Source organism: Gekko japonicus, unplaced genomic scaffold (assembly GCF_001447785.1).
Source record: "Gekko japonicus isolate JY-2015 unplaced genomic scaffold, Gekko_japonicus_V1.1 scaffold248, whole genome shotgun sequence".
Lineage (NCBI taxonomy): Eukaryota > Metazoa > Chordata > Lepidosauria > Squamata > Gekkonidae > Gekko > Gekko japonicus.
In genome coordinates, this window is record NW_015169782.1 from 145712 (window position 1) to 163719 (window position 18008).

The following is an 18008-nucleotide window of genomic DNA, read 5'->3' on the forward strand; positions in this document are numbered from 1 at the left end:
ACTGCCAAAGGCAGCCATTTTCTCCAGGTGAACTAGGGCTGCCAAATCCCCCCGGGGGGCGGATTCCCCCCCCCCGCTTTGGAGGCCCGATTTCCGATTTCCGCCCCCGTGGAATCGGGCCCCGGGGGAAACCCCACCCCCGCGTCCACGTCACCCGGATGTGACCTGATGACGCCGGGCACGCTGGGGGTGGGGCCACAGCCATTTGAGGGGAAAACAGAGAAAATGGCACGCGCCCGGGATGCCAACCGGGAGCCCCCTGCTGCCGGAAAAAAAAGGTTTGGCAACCCTAAGGTGAACTGATGTCTGTGGCCTGGAGATCAGTCGTGATATTGGGAGATCTCCAGCCACCACTAGGTCCCAACCAATGTTCCCTCTAAGCTGTGGAGTCTTGTGAGCAAAAATTCTACTTTGTGAGCTACTGGCATTAAAGCTGTGTGCGAGCAATTTGGCTATTGCATAGATTAGTTTGCTCTGGAGCCATCCTTCCTGAGCGGAGACAAAAATGTGTGAGCTGGAGGCTCAAAAACAGTGAGCTAGCTCACACTAACTCAGCTTAGAGGGAACCCTGGTCCCAACCCCCAGATTTCGAGGAATTTCCCAACCAGAAGTTGGCAACCCTGAGTCTTCCTGATTGGTGAGGTCTCCCACCTGTGGTAATCAAAGATGTGGGGGAGGGCTTTTGGTGCCACGTAGTGAAGGGGCTGTGGCTCAATGGTAGAGCATCTGTTTGGCATGCAGAAGGTCCCAGGTTCAATCCCTGGCATCTCCATTATTTGAAATAAAAGATGGATCAGTAGGTGATGTGGAAGACCTCTGCCTGAGACCCTCTGTCAGTCTAAGGAGACAACAGTGACCTTGGTTGAGGGCTCTGGTTGAGGGCAGCAGCAGTCTCCAGTTAGCCTCTTCCTTCCCTCCCCCTGCAAAGGGTAAGGACAAAAACTGAGGTATGTTTTATGCGCCATCTGTGAACTTTTATTGTATTGTTTAAGGTGTTTTAATTGTTTTAACTTGATTGTGTATGTTGTATATTTAGAAGTGTTGTTCCCCACTCTGAGCTCTGTGTATAGGGGAGGGAGGGCTATAAATCAAATAAAACGAATAAACAAACAAACAAACAAACAAATAGATGGACCAATGGTCTAATTCAGCATAAGGCACGTTTGTGTATTCATGTGAGTAGTTTCCTCCCCAAGTATTCTGTTGGGTGGCTTCATTAGTGGCACGCCAGGTGTTGTACCTGGATTTTTGCATTTAAGTTTGGTCTGTTAGGCTTTGTTGGTTTTGGTTGGTTGGGGGAGGGCTGGATGTTCAGATGTCTGTAATTTTATTCCTCGTGCTTAGTTTTTTCCTGATATATCTTTTTTGGGGAAAGGATAAAAATAATTACAATAAGGCATACTATATGAAGGAAGAGAGGATTATGAAACTGCAAATGGTGAGAACAAAGGAGCTTCTTCTCCGGTCTCTTTCACTAGAGAACTTGGTGGCAGCAAACCAGGAAAGTTAATTCGTGGTGGCAGGACTGGCCTAGTTTTTGTTTCATACTAGGAAAATTAAAACCTGGCTGCCCAACAGCTTGTATGCTGAGCAACATAACAACAGCACGATCATTAAGATAAGCGTCCTCATAGGGTTGCCAGCTCCAGGCTGGGAAATTCCAGGAGATTTGGGGGGTGGGGCTTGAGGATGGCCTGGTTTGGTGAGAGGAAGGAGCTCTGCAAGGTATAATGCTATAGAGGTCATCCTTCGTTCTCTCAGGGGGGGAACTGGTCTCTACAGTCTGGAATTCCATTGTCATTACAGATCTCCAGGCCCCACCTGGAGGTTGGCAGCCCTATGACGAAATGTGTTTTATCCACTGGAGATCAGAAAGCTCTGGATCGTGCCCCTCGATATTGCCATTTGGGTTTTCTGCGGCCTCTGGCACCAAAATATCTCCTTCCATCTCAGGGGAATTTGTGGGTGGAGGAGAACTTCATAATAAGTATCCTTAACTTATGGAACTCATTGCTACCCAGGCCCCACCTGGAGGTTGGCAGGCTTTGATGAAATGTGTTTTATCCACTGGAGATCAGAAAGCTCTGGATCGTGCCCCTCGATATTGCCATTTGGGTTTTCTGCCTCTGGCACCAAAATATCTCCTTCCACCTCAGGGGAATTTGTGGGTGGAGGAGAACTTCATAATAAGTATCCTTAACTTATGGAACTCATTGCTACAAGCAGGGGTTGTGTAACTACTCCTGATTTGGAAAAAGAATAGACAGATCCATACTCGTGTCTGTTAACTGCTAAGGAGCCTCTATGTCCAGAAGCAGTCTACCTCTGACCACTAGATAGTGGCAAATGGAACAAAAGAGGAAGGCCAACACCTTCCTGGCGTCGTGCTCCAGGGGTGCCAGGATGTTTGCTGTTGAAAACAGTGGCCGATCCAGTAAAATCCGTAGGGGTTTTCATCAGCTATGAAAGCTAGATCCTTCATGTACAGAGGCAGTCTACCTCGAATACCAAATTCCGGGAACAATCGAGGGAGGGTTCTCATCTCTAACTCCTACTTCCGAGTTTCCTGGTGAAGAAAACGGATCAGATGGATTTGTAGTCCGGTCAAGAAAGGCACTGTTTCCCCCCCTCCCCCCGCTTTTTTTTTTTTTTTTTTTTATGCTCGGTACAAATTCAGCACCCAGCAGGGTGAGGCGAGGTAATACGGCCTGTTCCACCTTAAGCCGGGCGCCGAACGGAGCCGGGGGGCGGAGAGGGGCGGAGAAAGCTGCCCTACATGAACTGCCGGCCGGCGAGCTCTGCTCAAATCGGCTCGAACCGGATTACAAGTGAATCGAAGCGAGCGGAGCGCCGTGCCGGATCGTACTAGGTACTGACTGAAGACAACGCGGCGCTGTGGATACACGTGGGGACCCCCCCCCTTTCTGTTTCACACGCGCCGTTTGCATTCTGAGTAAACTGCCCCTCTACTCGATTCGCACCGAAGAGCGTTAAGGAAAGAGGGTAAGAGGGTAAAAAAAAGGGGTTCCAGACTTCGATGTGGGTGGAATGTGATCCCTGGGGTAGGGTCGCGTATTACCTAGAGAAAACTGTCTCCTTCCCCTGTTCTGCCTGGTTTCCAGGCTGAACGCGGGTTTTGCGTAACGTGTGAGTTGAGGACGCGGGGATTAATTCTCGCGAAGCGGTGTAGGTACTGGTAGTGTGGGGTTGGTCCCCAGTCAGGGTAGTTTTGCATGCAGGAAGCAGTTTTGCTCTTGATTTGGAAAGAGGGGGGTGTTAAAATGACTGGCTGTGCCCCTGTGAACTAGAATGTTTGACTTTTTTTTTAAAAAATGAGAGACTCTACTTGTAGGGTTGCCAGCCTCCAGGTGGAGCCTGGAGATCCCCCGAAATTACAGCTGATCTCCAGACTACAGAGATCAATTCTGGTGAAGAAAATGGCTGCCTTGGAGGGTGGAGTCTGTGGCATTATACCCCACTGAGGTCTGGGGCTTAAACCGTGTCCCTTTGGCTTTGGATTGTTGAGCCTGCTTGTGGTTACTGAGTGGCCAGGGAAAAAAGGTTTCAGGGCACTCTTAGCAATCGTTCCTGGCATTAATCTCAAGGTATTCTGTTAAAGTAAGGCCTGGCAGGGGGCACAGAGGAAAGGCATATCTGTCTTCAGTGCCAACTGGATACATAGACTGTCCCCATCTGCCTCTTTCTGTCTCAGACTCTGGGCAACGTCCTGTACCGTTTTTTCTCCCAGGCGGCATCATGAGTTCCCGTGGCGTAACTCAGGACACCGAACTGGACCTGAAGGACGTGGAGCTGAGCGACCTGGACACCGAGAAGCAACCCATGAACGCCTCCCCGCCGCTGGCCGGCTCCCCCGGCAGCCTGGGCGAGAAGAACGGGGTGGTGAAGGTGAAGGTGGCCGAGGAGGAGGAGGAGGGCGAGCTGGCGGCCAAGTTCACCGGGCTGTCCAAGGAGGAGCTGCTGCAGGTGGCCGGCACCCCCGCCTGGGTGCGCACCCGCTGGCTGCTCCTGATCCTCTTCTGGCTGGGCTGGCTGGGCATGCTGGCGGGGGCCATCGTCATCATCGTCCAGGCCCCGCGCTGCAAGGACCTGCCCCAGCAGAGGTGGTGGCAGAAGGGGGGCATCTACCGCATCCAGCCCACCGAGAGGTTCCAAGACTCCAACGAGGACGGCGAGGGGGACCTGGCAGGTGAGCCCCCTCCCCGGGCGGGGGGCAGATGGAGGGCTGGGTGAGCCAGTGACCCAGCCCAGGGGTCTCCGCTCCCGGGGCTGGCACTCAATCCCAGATTTTCTCTCTCTGGGTTAACCACTAGGCTCTACGGCCCTTCCCCGAAGTGGCAAATGGGATTCCTGACTTCTTCCTAACCGGAACTTTTTCCATTCCCCGGAGTGGTAAAAAATTCCAGTGGATATAATGCCATACACCCTTTCTCTTTTGGGTTCATTAACGCAGAGTCTCTGCTCCCTTCTGTCTTTTGCCCCTCCCCCCCAAATTGTAACTCGAGAATCTCCCTGGCCGGTGTTGCCGCTCGCCTTGAACTGGGTGTGTGTGTGTGTGTGTGTGTGTGTGTGTGTGTGTCTCACCTTGGTTTGTGAGAAGCGGCTGATCTGCTCTGAGCAAAACTTGAGTTGCTGCCTTAGAGATGGGACTGCTTGCCTCCTCAGATTCCCTCCCCCTCCCATTTTTAAAATAGGCCCCAGGCGATCTGGAAAGGAAAGGGTTTATGGGTACAGCACGGCCTGTGAGCCAGCTCAGGGGCAGCCCCTTCCCTGTCCCTTGGCTCTTTTTCTCCTGTGCTCAGCAGTGCTTTGGGTCCATGTGATCAGCAGCTGCCTGCCTCCTCTGTCGCTCCCCCCTCCCCAACTGGTGCAAAGGGACTGCTGCCAGACACACTTTCCCCACACCGGGTAACCAGCCGGTTCCAGCCAGCTCTCTCTTCCTTCTCAGTGCAAGGGCCGGCCTTTGTTTCATCAGTCCTTGACGTCAGCTGAAAGCTGACTCAGCTCCGAGGATGCTGGGTAAACGCTTCCGCTGTTCCTTCCTCTCTTGCACTTTGATCTGCCTGTCCTACCCCTCCCTTTTTCCCTCCTTCCTCCCCCATTCCCCACGTGGTGAGGGGGCCGGATTTGTGTGGGTTGCTGCTTTTCACATCCTCTCGCATTAAAAGTGTGCCCTGACCAAGGGTTTTTTTCGACAGCTACATTTAGGCTGAGACACTTGGGAGGATTTCTAATCACAGGGCATGACGTCCAGTGGACTTCCTGGTATTGTAAAGGCCGTAACCGTGCCTTCTCTGGGCTGTTAAGGGCCTGGCCTCCTGGAAGTGAAAAACAGGAAGGTTCGGTCGTTCCCCCAAACCTGGGTCAGGGAAGGGGACTCTAAAACAAGAAGTGGGACTAAAATAAATGGTGCATTATTGTCCTGGCCAACCTGGAACTGGCAGCCCTATTCTGTCCACCGCCTGTTGGCGGCCAGGAGTAGGGTTGCCAGGTCCGGCTCAGGAAATATCTGAGGACTTTGGGGGTGGAGCCAGGATGCGACATCACTTTTATGATCTCACCAGGGTTGCCAGGTGAGGCCAACAAGCCGGAAGGGAATTCTGGCCATCGCATTGAAGCATTCCTTTTAAAAGCATTCCTTTAAAATGCTTTCCCTCCATTGGAGGCACCTTCTTTGGGGGCTCATAGAATTGGACCTCCTGGTCCAATCTTTTTGAAACTTGAGGTTTTTCCCCCCAGGAGAGGCACCGAATTTGGTACCTTTACCTCACAAAACAGCCCCCAGCCCCAGATACCCATGAATCGAGTCTCCATTATACCCTATGAGGACCGGTCTCCATAGAGTATAATGGAGTGCCCAGCAGCCATCCTTCCATATTCTGACAGCCCTGCAGTGGGGGGAGGGGCTCCAAACTAGGGTATCCCTTGCCCCCAACTGGGGATTGGCAACCCTAGCCAGGAGGTACCTGGCAACTCTAGAACTGGCTCCATTAAGAACCAAAGGGAAGCTCCCTTTGTCCTTTTTCATTTTGTATCCCCTTAAATGGTAAAATAAAAATATTTTTTTAAAAAAAGAACGTAAGAGAAGCCATGTTGGATCAGGCCAATGGCCCATCCAGTCCAGCCAGCAGTCTGTGTCACACAGTGTCCAAAAATACCAGGTGCCATCAGGAGGTCCACCAGCAGGCCCCAGAACTCCAGAAGCCCTCCCACTCTTGCCCCCCAAGCACCAAGAATACAGACCTTTGCATCCTACAAGAGAGAAATGCCTCTCTTAAGATGGCTTGTGCTATAATAATATATGGGCCGCATTATGTATTAAAGTGCCACCTGGATGGGCCTGGTGGAACGAGCTCCCGGAGGAGATCAGGGCCCTGCGGGACCTCATGCAGTTCCGCAGGGCCTGTAAGATGGAGCTCTTCCGCCAGGCTTTCGAGTAGGGGCTGCCACCGCCATTGTACCACCACTGTATTAACATCATGAGGCGCACTGGCCCTGGTATGGGGATGACAGTTATAGTGTAACATCAATTGAGCAGAGACAATCGTGTTTACTCGGAGTGTGTTATTGTTACTGGCATTTTATTATGGAATTGATATGGTCTGTTGAGCAGCGACTTTTTATAGGTAATGATTGTTTATTGTTTTATTGTTTTATGTATGACATTTGCCTCTATGTTCGCCGCCCTGAGCCCATGTTGGAAGGGCGGGATACAAATTTAATTAATAATTAAATAAATTATAGCCTGTCTTCCAACTGAGTTGGAACCGTGTCTCTAAACAGAGGCATTCCTCATAGACGGAATGCTTCTTTTTAGAGAATACCCGCATGTAGACATAATACTGGAGGGCGCATTCCCTCCTCTGTGTGTGTGAGAGAGAAAGAATGCGCCTTCTTGGATGATGCTTTCAGTTACATGCGCAGGCATGATCGTAGAAGAGGCATTCCGTCCCATATTGAAGAGAAGGGGATGTTTCTGGTGTCAGAGAGCAGGGGGCATAGCCCCTGCAATGACATCTAAGCACTCTTAAAACCAAAGTAGCCTTTCAAAAAAATATATTGATTTTATTCATATTCAAATGAAGAAGAGGAAGAGATTGGATTTATACCCCGCCCTTCACTCGGAGTCTCAGAGCGGCTTACAAACTCCTTTCCCTTCCCCTCCCCACAACAGGCACCCTATGAGGTGGGTGGGGCTGAGAGAACTCAGACAGAAACTTATTGAAGAGAAGGGGATGTTTCTGGTGTGAGAGAGCAGGGGGCATAGCACGTGCAATGACATCTAAGCACTCTTAAAGCCAAAGTAGCCTTTCAACAAATATATTGATTTTATTCATATTCATATTCAAATGCATGTGGATTTCCCTGAAAAGGCTTTTGTTGGGTGAAAACTATGGTTGCCAACTCTGGGGTGGATCATGGATAGGAAGGGGGGGAGGGGTGTCAGGGGGATATAATGCCATGGAGTCCACCCTGCAAAGCAGCCATTTTCTCCGGGGGACCTGATTTCTGTCGCCTGGAAATCAACGCTAATTCCAGGGGATCTCCAGGCCCCTCCTGAAGGTTGACAACCCTCATGGCAACCCAGCTGAATAATAATTGATAAGCAAGGATGCTGGGAGAGCGGGGAAGGAAGGCCCAGTAGTGGGAAAGCTTGGTGTACTGCAAGAAGCTGTGCTCTCCTCCTGTGCAAACAGAATTGGCCTGATTTTGAAAAGAGGAAGAGTCCAGTAGCACCTTCAAGACTAACAAAATTTGTGGCAGGATAGAAGCTTTTGTGAGTCACTGGTATCTAAAGAAGTGAGCAGTGACTCATGAAAGCTTATACCCTGCCACAAATTTAGTTAATCTTTTTTTTAATTTAAAATAACAGTTAAAAATAAGAAAGCAAATCCTGATGTTTATGTAGAGCAAACAGGGAAGTGTCGATTTTATGTGCTGCTGACACTTCTAAGAGGAGCATCCATTTCTCTTGGAGATTGTCAGGAATTAGTTAATCTTTAAGGTGCTACTGTACTCTTTTCTGCTGCTTTAGACTGACTAACGGCTACCCATCTTGATATCTCTTCAAAGAGGAAGACACAGAACCATTCATCTTCTCATTCAAGCAGCACTTCTAATTTACAGTCTCTGTCCTGTTCACTTGCCCAGTACGTCTTGCAAACTAAGCTGCTACGCATTCCACGGTTAGAGATAGGGATGAGGCTATGCAGTCAGTTACTGACAGTGGATTTGGGTTTTGATCCTGGATCCTAGGCCTCCATCGTAGCCTCTAGAACTGACAGAAGGGCCTAACTGTATGAGCAGCCTGACATGACCCCCTTTTTTAATTTTCTCCCTCTCACTTGCCCCTGCAGGCCTGAAGCAGCGGATGGATTATTTAAACTCTCTCAAGGTGAAAGGGGTGGTGATCGGGCCTCTTCACGTCAACTCCAAAGATGATCTGGCCGGGACGAACCTCCAAGCCATCGACCAGAAATTCGGCACAGCGGCGGAGTTCCAGGAGGTGCTTCAGGCTGCGAAGAAAAAGGGTAAGGATCCATGGCGGGGGCGGGGGGAGTCTCCTCTTTGCAATGGGCTGCTGAGGAGATTCGGCAGCGCTCCCTGGAGGCAACGTTCTGACGTGGGCTGTGCTTCGCCTCTTTTCCAGGCCTCAAAGTCATCTTGGACCTGACACCCAACTACAAAAGTCCATCCCCTTGGTTCAGTCCTGAGATCCTTACCAGCAGTGACTTCCAGGACAAAATGAAGGTGAGTCGGGGGGGGGGGGAGGCTTTGCAAAAGAGGGGAAACAATTTAGAATGGATGTCAGCAAGATCTCCTCTCTCTTCAGTGGCTACCCAAGTCCACCCCCACTATTGTGTCAGCACCTGATTCAATTTCTGTGCCTCAGATGGCTGCTAAAACTATAAGCACAGGGGGGAATAAATCCATCTATGCCAAAAGCGGCAAACTCAGTGTGTAACTTAAAGAGTGTGTGGTGTAGTGGTTAGACTGTTGGCGTGTTGTACTAGGATCTGGGAGACCCAGGTTTAAATCTCCACTTTGCCATGAGAGGCCCTGGAGTAACCCTGCAGCTAGTCCCCCCCCCTTCTCTGTCCACCTAACCTACCTTTCTTCATATCTATTTACTTTATCTATATCCCACTGTTCTCCCTAGTGGGGACCCAAAGTGGCTTCCGTTGTTCTCCTCTCTTTTGTTTTATCCTCACAACATCCCTGCGAGGCAGGTTTGGCTAAAAGCGTGTGACTGGCCCAAGGTCACCCAGCCTTGCAAGATTCTTGTTATGAGAGTAAAATGGAGGAACTTTGGGTCCCTGTAGGGGAGGAAAGCAAGGTATAAACATCTAAATGGACGAAGGCAGTTGAAAGTGATTGTCTCCCAACGAGAAATAGCAGCTCCATAATCTATTAAATAGAAATCTGTTTCTTAAATATGGAAAATAAAATTAAAATGCTGTTTCTATCTATCTATCTATCTATCTATCTATCTATCTATCTATCTATCTATCTATCTATCTATCTATCTATCTAATCTGCCATCACTCTTCCAACAAATGCGCAGATGGTGCATAAATGTGGTCTTTGATCGCACCCCTGACTCTGTCCTCACAACAACTCAGTGGGCTACGTGAGGCTGGCTGAGATTGTCTTGCCAGAGGCCATGCGATGCGATTCACAGGCTACATGAGATTGGAATCAGGAATCCTCTGGTTCTGAGCTGGCGCTATTCCCTGTAATGCACCAGCATTCATTATTTCTAACAGGGCCAGTTCCAGGTTTTGGTGGGCCCTGGGCCCAAGGGGCCACTGCCTCCCACCACCAGGGCCCCCTTTCACCCCCACATCTGCATGCTCCCCCCTGCCTGTTTATCCTTCTCCCACTTGCTCATGCTTCCACCTCCCACGCTCCGTTGCCTGCACCACCCATACACCCTTTGCCGGGCAGCACCGGCCAGTGTATGCAGCTGGGGATGCTGCTGCCATTACCACCAGAGGTGCCACCTCTGCACACCACCCACATTCCCCTTCCCCAGCCCTGGCAGCTGCCCACCCTGAGGGTATGCTGACGCTGGCCTTGATTTCTGACAGTTTCTAAAAATAATTTGCCAAAGGATCACGTTGCAGCTGATAGGGAACGGTCCCCGCTGTATGCCTGGAATCAGGAACCCTGGTGGCACTTTGTGGACTAACGTCTTGCACGGTCCTGTTTTTATCCTCTTTACTTCTAGGCGGCGATAGACTTCTGGCTGAAGGAAGGTGTGTCCGGGATCCAGATCAGAAGCGTCGAGCATGTACTCAATGTACGTGGGTGAGCCCGCTTCAGGCACAGGCCGGCTTCTGGGTCTCTTTTCCCTTGAGGGTCCTTCATGGGCTTGGGGGTGGCCGTGGTGAAGCCCGTAAACACCCAGAAGCAAACTTATTTTGTTGCACATGTTGGTGGTTGTCCTTTTGGTGGGGTGGGGGTGGGGGGTGGATATTGGAGGTGGTGGTGACATGGGGTCCATGAGTTTTCCTGAGCTCTGGATCCCTCCTATGTCTTCCACAGGAGACCCAACTCTTGACTGAGTGGAAGAATCTGACTGAGAAATACACCGTTGATGACCATTCCAGGTAGTCTACCCATCCCGTGACATTCCACCTCCTGGGCAGTTTCAGAGGGTGGCTGTTTTGGTCTGCAGGGGAAGAGTTAGATTTGGGCCCAGTCGCTCCTTTGAGACCAACAAGAGGTTCAGGACAGAAGCTGTCGAGACTCAGAGCTCCCTTGGTCAGATTCCTGACCTGATGAAGAAACCCTTGGCTTCTGAAAGCTTACGCCCTGAAGATCTTGTTGGTCTCTAACGGGCTACAGGACTCGAACGTACCTCCGGGGCAGACTTTTTGGGAACATTCAAAGGTCGCAAAGACCTTGTGGGCGCTGCCAGGATTTTGTATCAAGCACTCACCAGGGGTTCCATATCTCCCAAGTCATGAGGGCCACATTCTGGGCATGGCGTGTGTGGAGAAGGGGCTTCGTCTCCACCCTCATCCCCCGTCCTTTATACGAATCGAAACAAGCTTGAGAAACTGCTCTATGCTCCACAAACACCAGCACCCCCGGGCCGTTTTACTTCGTGGAGATGGTAAGGGGTGGCCCCACATAGGTGACAAGAGCTTTCTGCACATGTGTGACGCAAAGACCTCATGGAAGCTGAGAAGTCTCTATCACGTGAATCAGCCCTCCTGTCTGTTGTGCTTGTAAGCGGAAGGTATAAAATTGCCTTTGAGGGATTACTGTTCCTTCGAGCTCAGGGGCAGTGGCTCTCTGGGGTCTTGGGTGTTTTTCCCAGCTGTACAGTGGGGAGGGGCTGTAGTTCAGTGGTAGAGCACTTGCTTGGCATGTGGAAGGTCCCAGGTTCAATCCCCGGCACCTCCAGGTAAAAAAAGAAGAGTTGGATTTATACCCCATGGGTTTGATTCCCCACTGCTTCACATGCCACCAGCTGGGTGACCTTGGGTCAGTCACAAGTTCTCTCAGGGCTGTTCTCTCGCGAGTAGTTCTCTCAGAGCTCTCTCAGCCCCACCTACCTCACAGGATGTCTGTTCTGGGGAGTGGAAGGGAAGGAAATTGTAAGCCACTCTGAGACTCCGAGTGAAGGGCTCCGTCCAACCTCCTCCTCCTCCTCTTGGAGTCTCAGAGTAGCTTACAATCTCCTTCCCCTCCCCACAGCAGACACCCTGTGAAGTAGGTGGGGCTCTTGAGAACTGCTCTGGAGAAAACTGCTCTTGAGAGAGCTGTGACTGACCCAAGGTCACCCAGCTGGCCTGCATGTGGAGGAGGAGTGGAGGATCAAACCCGGTTCTCTAGATTAGAGTCTGCCACTCTTAACCACCACACCACACCACACTGGCTCTCTCGTTGTTACATGACGCACATCAAGCAGCTCTTCCATCTTACCAGTCCTCTCCTCAGGATTCCAACCTCACAAAGCAATCCTGAATCATTGCTGAAAGATTACAAGTAAATGGGTGTACCATGCAGCTTGGCCTCAGAAGTCCTTCCCTCATACCAGACACAATAATGCTGCCTTTGTTTTGTTCTTTTGAACTATGGTGCTGGAGAAGACTCTTGAGAGTCCCTTGGACTGCAAGAAGATCAAATCAGTCAATCCTAAAAGAAATCAACCCTGACTGTTCCCTGGAAGGCCAGATAATGAAACTGAAGCTCAAATACTTTGGCCACCAAATGAGAAGGGAGCACTCACTGGAGAAGACCCTGATGCTGGGAAAGATTGAAGGTCAAAGAAGAAGGGGACAGCAAAGGATGAGATGGTCAAATCACTCACAGCTTTAATGTCAGTAGCTCACAAAATAGAATTTTTGCTCACAAGACTCTGCAGCTTAGAGGGAACATTGCTCGCCACCCAGGCTTACCACTGAACTGCCTCCTGCCGTGAACGAAGCCTGCAGCCCCGCGACCAACCCGCCGTGTGTTCTCAATCCTGCAGGGTGCTGATCGCAGCGACTTACAAACGGGACCCCCAGAGCATCTTCTCCCTTCTCAACGAGACCGAGGCGGTGGACCTGCTGACCAGCCAGTACCTGCTGGGCCTGGGGGAGGATGGGCAGGGCGACACGTCTGCCCGCATGATCGACCGCTACATCCAGGCTGCCGGGGAGAAGTGGCCCAGCTGGAGCGTGAGTCGCAGGCCTGGGGGGGGGGTCCAAGTGTGGTGGGATGGGATTCGATCCCCGCCTCCCTCGTCACAGAAGAGCAGCAGCTGCCTGTTTCTGACTCTGCCCTCCGCGCAGCAGATGGGGAGGGGGAGGAGCTGCCGCCACTGCCTGCCTCCTCCATCCTCCCTGCTGCCCAGGTGTGTGTGTGTGGGGGTGGTGGTGGCAAGTAGCAGAGGGCCCTTCAGCGCTGCCTGAGGCTGCCGGCCCGGACAGAAATCTCGATCTGCTTGCCTGTCCCTTGCCTTTTCACCTGTTTGTTTTTAACTCTGTGGCTGTCGTTTTGCAGGTGGGAAGAGCTGGGCTTGTGGGGGAACAGCTTCTCCGCCTCTACCACATGCTGGTCTACACCCTGCCGGGGACCCCCTTCACTGACTTTGGCGATGAGATCGGGCTGCGGGACTTGCCGGGACAGGTAAGCAGGATGATGAGAGAAGGGCTTGGGGGTGGCCACGCTGAGGTGCAGGAAGGTGGCGAGGGGCCGTTTTGCTTTGGCCTGGCGTACCTGAACCGCCCACCTATTTCTTTCTGCTGAAGCCATGAGGAGCGCAAACGTGCCGTTCTGAAATGAAAGCTGCGATTCTCGGCATGCCACGTTCTGCGCGGAGAAAAGGCACAAAAGCCCCGTTTCGTTCTTTGAATGCAGAGGCTTGGCCCTGGAGAAGGATTGCTGTGTTTAAGTATTTGAAAGGCTGTCCCTTAGAGGAGGGCTGTTCCTGGTGGCAGCAGAGGACAGGAGTCGTAATAAAGGGTTGAAATTAAGGGTGGCTTGGGGGTGGCCACGCTGAGGTGCAGGAAGGTGGCGAGGGGTCGTTTTGCTTTGGCCTGGCGTTCCTGAACCTCCCACCTATTTCTTTCTGCCGAAGCCATGAGGAGCGCAAACGTGCCATTCTGAAATGAAAGCTGCGATTCTCGGCATGCCACGTTCTGCGCGGAGAAAAGGCACAAAAGCCCCGTTTCGTTCTTTGAATGCAGAGGCTTGGCCCTGGAGAAGGATTGCTGTGTTTAAGTAGAGGAGGGCTGTTCCTGGTGGCAGCAGAGGACAGGAGTCGTAATAAAGGGTTGAAATTAAGGGTGGGGAGGTACCCGCTGGATCTTGGGGGAAACCTTACTGTAAAAAGAGTTGTGCAACAGTGGGATCAGCTGCCTAGGAAGAAGGTGAGCTCCCCCTCCCTGGCAGTCTTTAAGCAGCAGCTGGACAAACACTTGTCAGGGGTGCTCTAGGCTGATCCTGCATTGAGCAGGGGGTTGGACTAGATGGCCTGTATGGCCCCTTCCAACTCTGTGATTCTTTGATTCTGTGATGTGTAGCAAGAGTGCCTCTGACCATGTGCAGGGCATATGTTCAAGTAGCCACAGCTGGCGGTAACCCTGCCTGGTGTTTGGGGGATGCTTGCTTCTAGGCCAGAAAGCACAGCTGGCTTCCAGACAGGGTCTGAGCTTCCACCACCAGCCAATCCAGAGATGTGCATCATTGGGCACCCACTTAAGAAAGACTTTAAAAATTATATTTAAAAAAAAATGTATACCATTTCTTCTTTTTTGTGTGCATGTGTTTCCCTCGCTCTAATGGTCAACCCAATATTACATCACTGTATGTCAGGCATATCCCCCTGCAGATTTAAACTGGAGGTTTTTATGCTGGACATAAAGGTAAAGGTTCCCTTGCTCGAAAGCCAGTCGAGTCCGACTCTAGGGTTGCGGTGCTCATCTCCGTTTCAAAGCCGAAGAGCCAGCGCTGTCCAAAGATGTTTCCGTGGTCATGTGGCCGGCATGACTAAACACCAAGGCGCACGGAACACTGTTACCTTCCCACCGAAGTGGTCCCTATTTATCTACTTGCAATTTCTTGCTTTCGAACTGCTAGGTTGGCAGGAGTTGGAACTAGAGATGGGAGCTCACTCCGTCATGCAGCAGCTCGGGTCTCAAACTGCTGAACTACTGACCTTCCACAGCCTGCAGTTCAGCATCTTAACCACTTGAGCCACCGCAGCTCCACTGTATGGGGGACATACAGTGATATAATATTGAATCGACCACTAGAGGGAGCAAAACACATGTGGAAAAGGGGGAAAAAACCTCAAAAGCAATTAGAACATACAATTGAGGGAAATGAGAAGGCAGAAGAGCCCTTTGTCAGGAGGTTCCAGGGCTCACCCCACCAGCTCCTGAATTCGGGCAGCATAGACAGTGCAAAACTGCAAGCCATTGTGCCTGTTGCAAACTTTAATAACTGGAGTACCGGCTGCTGCTAGGAAACGTTGTGTCAGTGGGCTCTTGGTAGCTCCTTGTGTGGGGGCAGGAGGGGAGAGCACCAGAGGGGCACTGTCTCTTGGTTGCATCATTTTCCAGACATGACCAAAGAGCCCTACATCTTCCCTTCTTCCCTCCCCTCCTCCCCACTTTCTTACAAAAATGTAAAATTTCAGCGGTTTTTGCAAGAAATCATGGGATGGGATGAGATCTGAGTAGCAAACTGATCAAATGTTACTTAATCTGTATCTTAGATTTTGGTCTGGGGTGTGTGACTTTTCTTACTATGGTGTGCTACTTTGAGGTGTGGGGGGATTCGCTTGTTCTGGGACTTTATTTGTGCTCGCTCATCACGTGCTACAGTAACAGGCAGTTTCTTCTTTCCAGCCCGCAGAGTCCACGGTTGTTCGCATGCGGTGGGACAATACCATAAACTTTGGGTTCTCCAAAGATCCGCAACTGAGTGGCGTAGAACAACAACAGAGTGCTGCAGAGAGCAATGTCACCGTGCAGGTGAGCTGGAGCGATGAGTGGGGGGGGGGCAGGGGAGATGATTGTGCTGTTAAGATTAGAGGGGGAGGCAGACGAGAGGTTAAAATGGCTTGGGCTGGGAACCGCCTTTGTGAAGAAAGAAGTGTGTGTGTGCAAAGAGCAATCCCAGAAGCCCCCCAAAAACTCTTACCCTCAAAGGAGGCTGACCAATATTTGGAAGACTGGGTTAAAATTCCCACCCTGCCATGAAATGCACTAGGTAATCTTGGACTCGTCCCTTTCTCTCGGCCGAATTCATCTCCCAGGGTTGTTGGGAAGATAAAATAGAGGAAGGAGAACCATGTATGCTGCCTTGAGCTCCTCTACAGAAGGCTGGGATTAAAATGAGCCACATGGGTTGGGAGGCTGCCTGTTGCATCTCTGAATGAGTAACTGCTCAAGGTGAGGCTCTTGCCAGTTGAAAAAATTACACCGGGAAATAGTGGTCCTGTGCCAAAATGCAAGCAGCGGACACTTCTTTTACGTGAAGGAGAGGCTGGGCTGTAGCGGCCTGCCGGATTTATTAGACGAAGAGATACCTGAAAGGAGAAGACGTGATAAGAGCTCTCTGCACCTCAGAGTTAGCATGTGGAATCCAACCAGAGATGTGTTTTGTCTAGACATCTGCCAGCCAAGGGTCCCTGGGAATCTTGCAAGCAGGGCGTGACGTATTAGCAAAGGTCATTCTTGGGGAGTCTTGCCTGCCTGCTCTTGGAGAGCCATTTTTTGCTTTTGCCCGGCATTGGGTTCTGCTCTGGTGGAATATTCTAGAAATAGCTATTTACCTGAATGGCTTTTTCTCCCTCCCCTTCCTCTTGCTTATTTCTCTGTCCACAGTCACAGAGCGGGGATGAATCTTCCATCTTGAAGCTCTTCCGGGACTTGAGTGAGCTGCGTGGGAAAGAGCGCTCCCTTCTCCATGGCGATTTCTGGCCGGCTGGCTCCTCAGCGCCAAGTGTCTTTGCTTACCTACGTGTGTGGGATCAGAACAGGCGCTACCTGGTGGTGCTCAATTTCGATCCCAAACCCACCACGGTCTCCCTCACACACCATCTGCTGCCCTCAGAGGCCACGGCGGAGCTCAGCACCCTCCCGCATCGGGAGCTGAAACAGCAGCTCAGCTTGGCAGAGCTCAGTTTGCATCCTTCGGAAGGGTTGTTACTCAGTTTCCCTTATGTGGCCTAGTTTGACGTCAGACTCCTCCTTTTTCTGAGGGAGGGGAGCAGAAGAGGGTTCAAGCTTATTATCCCTAGAGGGGCAGTCTTGAGACCTTAGAAGGATACAGCTTCAGCAACAGTCTGTCTGAACTTAACTGTCTTTTCTCTCCCCCCGCCCATTTGTTTTGTACATTCCTCGAATGGCTAATATGTGAGGGGGGGGGGATGCTCTCTTAACATAATGTGTCATTCTGAAATAATACTACTGCTGATGTGTGCCTGTGTGTGTGATTGAGAGAGAGAGAGAGAGAGAGAGGGTGTTCAGGAGGTCAGTGGAGACCATCTGGGGATCAATTCCTTGGTGATTTTTTGTGTGTATCACATGTCCCTGACCCGGGGAGGAGTGATGATAGCAGCTTGGTGTTTATTCGGTTCACGAGCTCCTCTCCCCTTTAAGGTCTGTGTACTTTATGGAATAGTCTTCTGTCTGTGTGTGTGTGTGTGTACCCTTTTCCCAAAAGTGTTGGAGGGTGACATGGAGTAAATTAATAAACTTTTAACTCTGCATTTCTGGTTTCTGGTTGTCTTTTTTCTAAACTGAGACAATTTAGGCCTTCTCCTGGCTTCGTACTTCCCCCGTTTTGATCCTGGGGCTGCCTCCTTAGCATCTCCTAAATAGGAGATAGAAGGATACTTTTAAGTCTAGAAAGAAGTGTTATTTGGAGAGTGATGGAGGAGACCTGCCTCTAAGGAAGGCTGAACTGTTTTCTGGCCTGATACCAGATCTGTGTGTATTCTATGATCCTGCTGCACCAGTGTGGAATTTGGGACGAAGCAAAGAATTGGCGCAGCCTTGAGAATCTGGGTTCTTTTAACAAATGGAGGGATGCCAGCTGTGCTAGGACAGAAAGTTTCTGCATATTAAAAGGAGAAAAGCCCCACTGGGACTTGCTGCACTACCTAAAGAGTGTGGTGGGCTTGGTACCCTGCCTCATTCCTTGCTAGGGTTGCCAACCTCCAGGTGGGGGCTGGAGAGCTAGAATTGCAGCTTACCTCCAGCTGACACAGATTAGGTTCTTGGGAGAAAATGGCTGCTTTGGGGGGTTGGATTCTATGGCATTATAACCTGCTGAGGGGCCCTCCCTAGGGTGCACCCCCCTCAATCCCCAGGAATTTCCCCAACCAAGAGTTGCTAACCCTGTGTTGCCCTCTTGGTTGATGATGGGGCCAAGGAATAGAAAATCTTGAACAATTCCAATTGCTTCATTGTTAACCTTTAAAAGTTGTGTAATTCCCCAGCAGTCATTACTTTTGTCTTCTTGATGTTCAGCTGTAA

At 50.9% G+C, this 18008-nt stretch overlaps 1 protein-coding gene across 1 annotated transcript; it reads left to right on the forward strand.

Moving 5' to 3' along the window:
- Nucleotides 1–2795: 2795 nt before the first annotated feature.
- SLC3A2 (solute carrier family 3 (amino acid transporter heavy chain), member 2) lies at nt 2796–17324 on the forward strand. The gene is made up of 10 exons (XM_015416847.1): nt 2796–3003; nt 3749–4207; nt 8376–8549; nt 8669–8769; nt 10250–10321; nt 10567–10631; nt 12506–12695; nt 13021–13146; nt 15372–15497; nt 16353–17324. The coding sequence occupies exons 2-10, from the start codon at nt 3757–3759 to the stop codon at nt 16698–16700; spliced, it is 1653 nt and encodes a 550-aa protein (XP_015272333.1). The 5' UTR covers nt 2796–3003; nt 3749–3756; the 3' UTR covers nt 16701–17324.
- The last annotated feature ends 684 nt before the right edge of the window (nt 17325–18008 follow it).

Bases quoted from the DNA above. Each gene is read 5' to 3' on its own strand.
- SLC3A2 (XM_015416847.1), top strand. From the start codon at position 3,757: ATGAGTTCCCGTGGCGTAACTCAGGACACCGAACTGGACCTGAAGGAC. The intron at 4,208-8,375 runs GTGAGCCCCCTC...TTGCCCCTGCAG, and splicing joins CGGCGAGGGGGACCTGGCAG to GCCTGAAGCAGCGGATGGAT. The intron at 8,770-10,249 runs GTGAGTCGGGGG...CTTTACTTCTAG, and splicing joins ACTTCCAGGACAAAATGAAG to GCGGCGATAGACTTCTGGCT.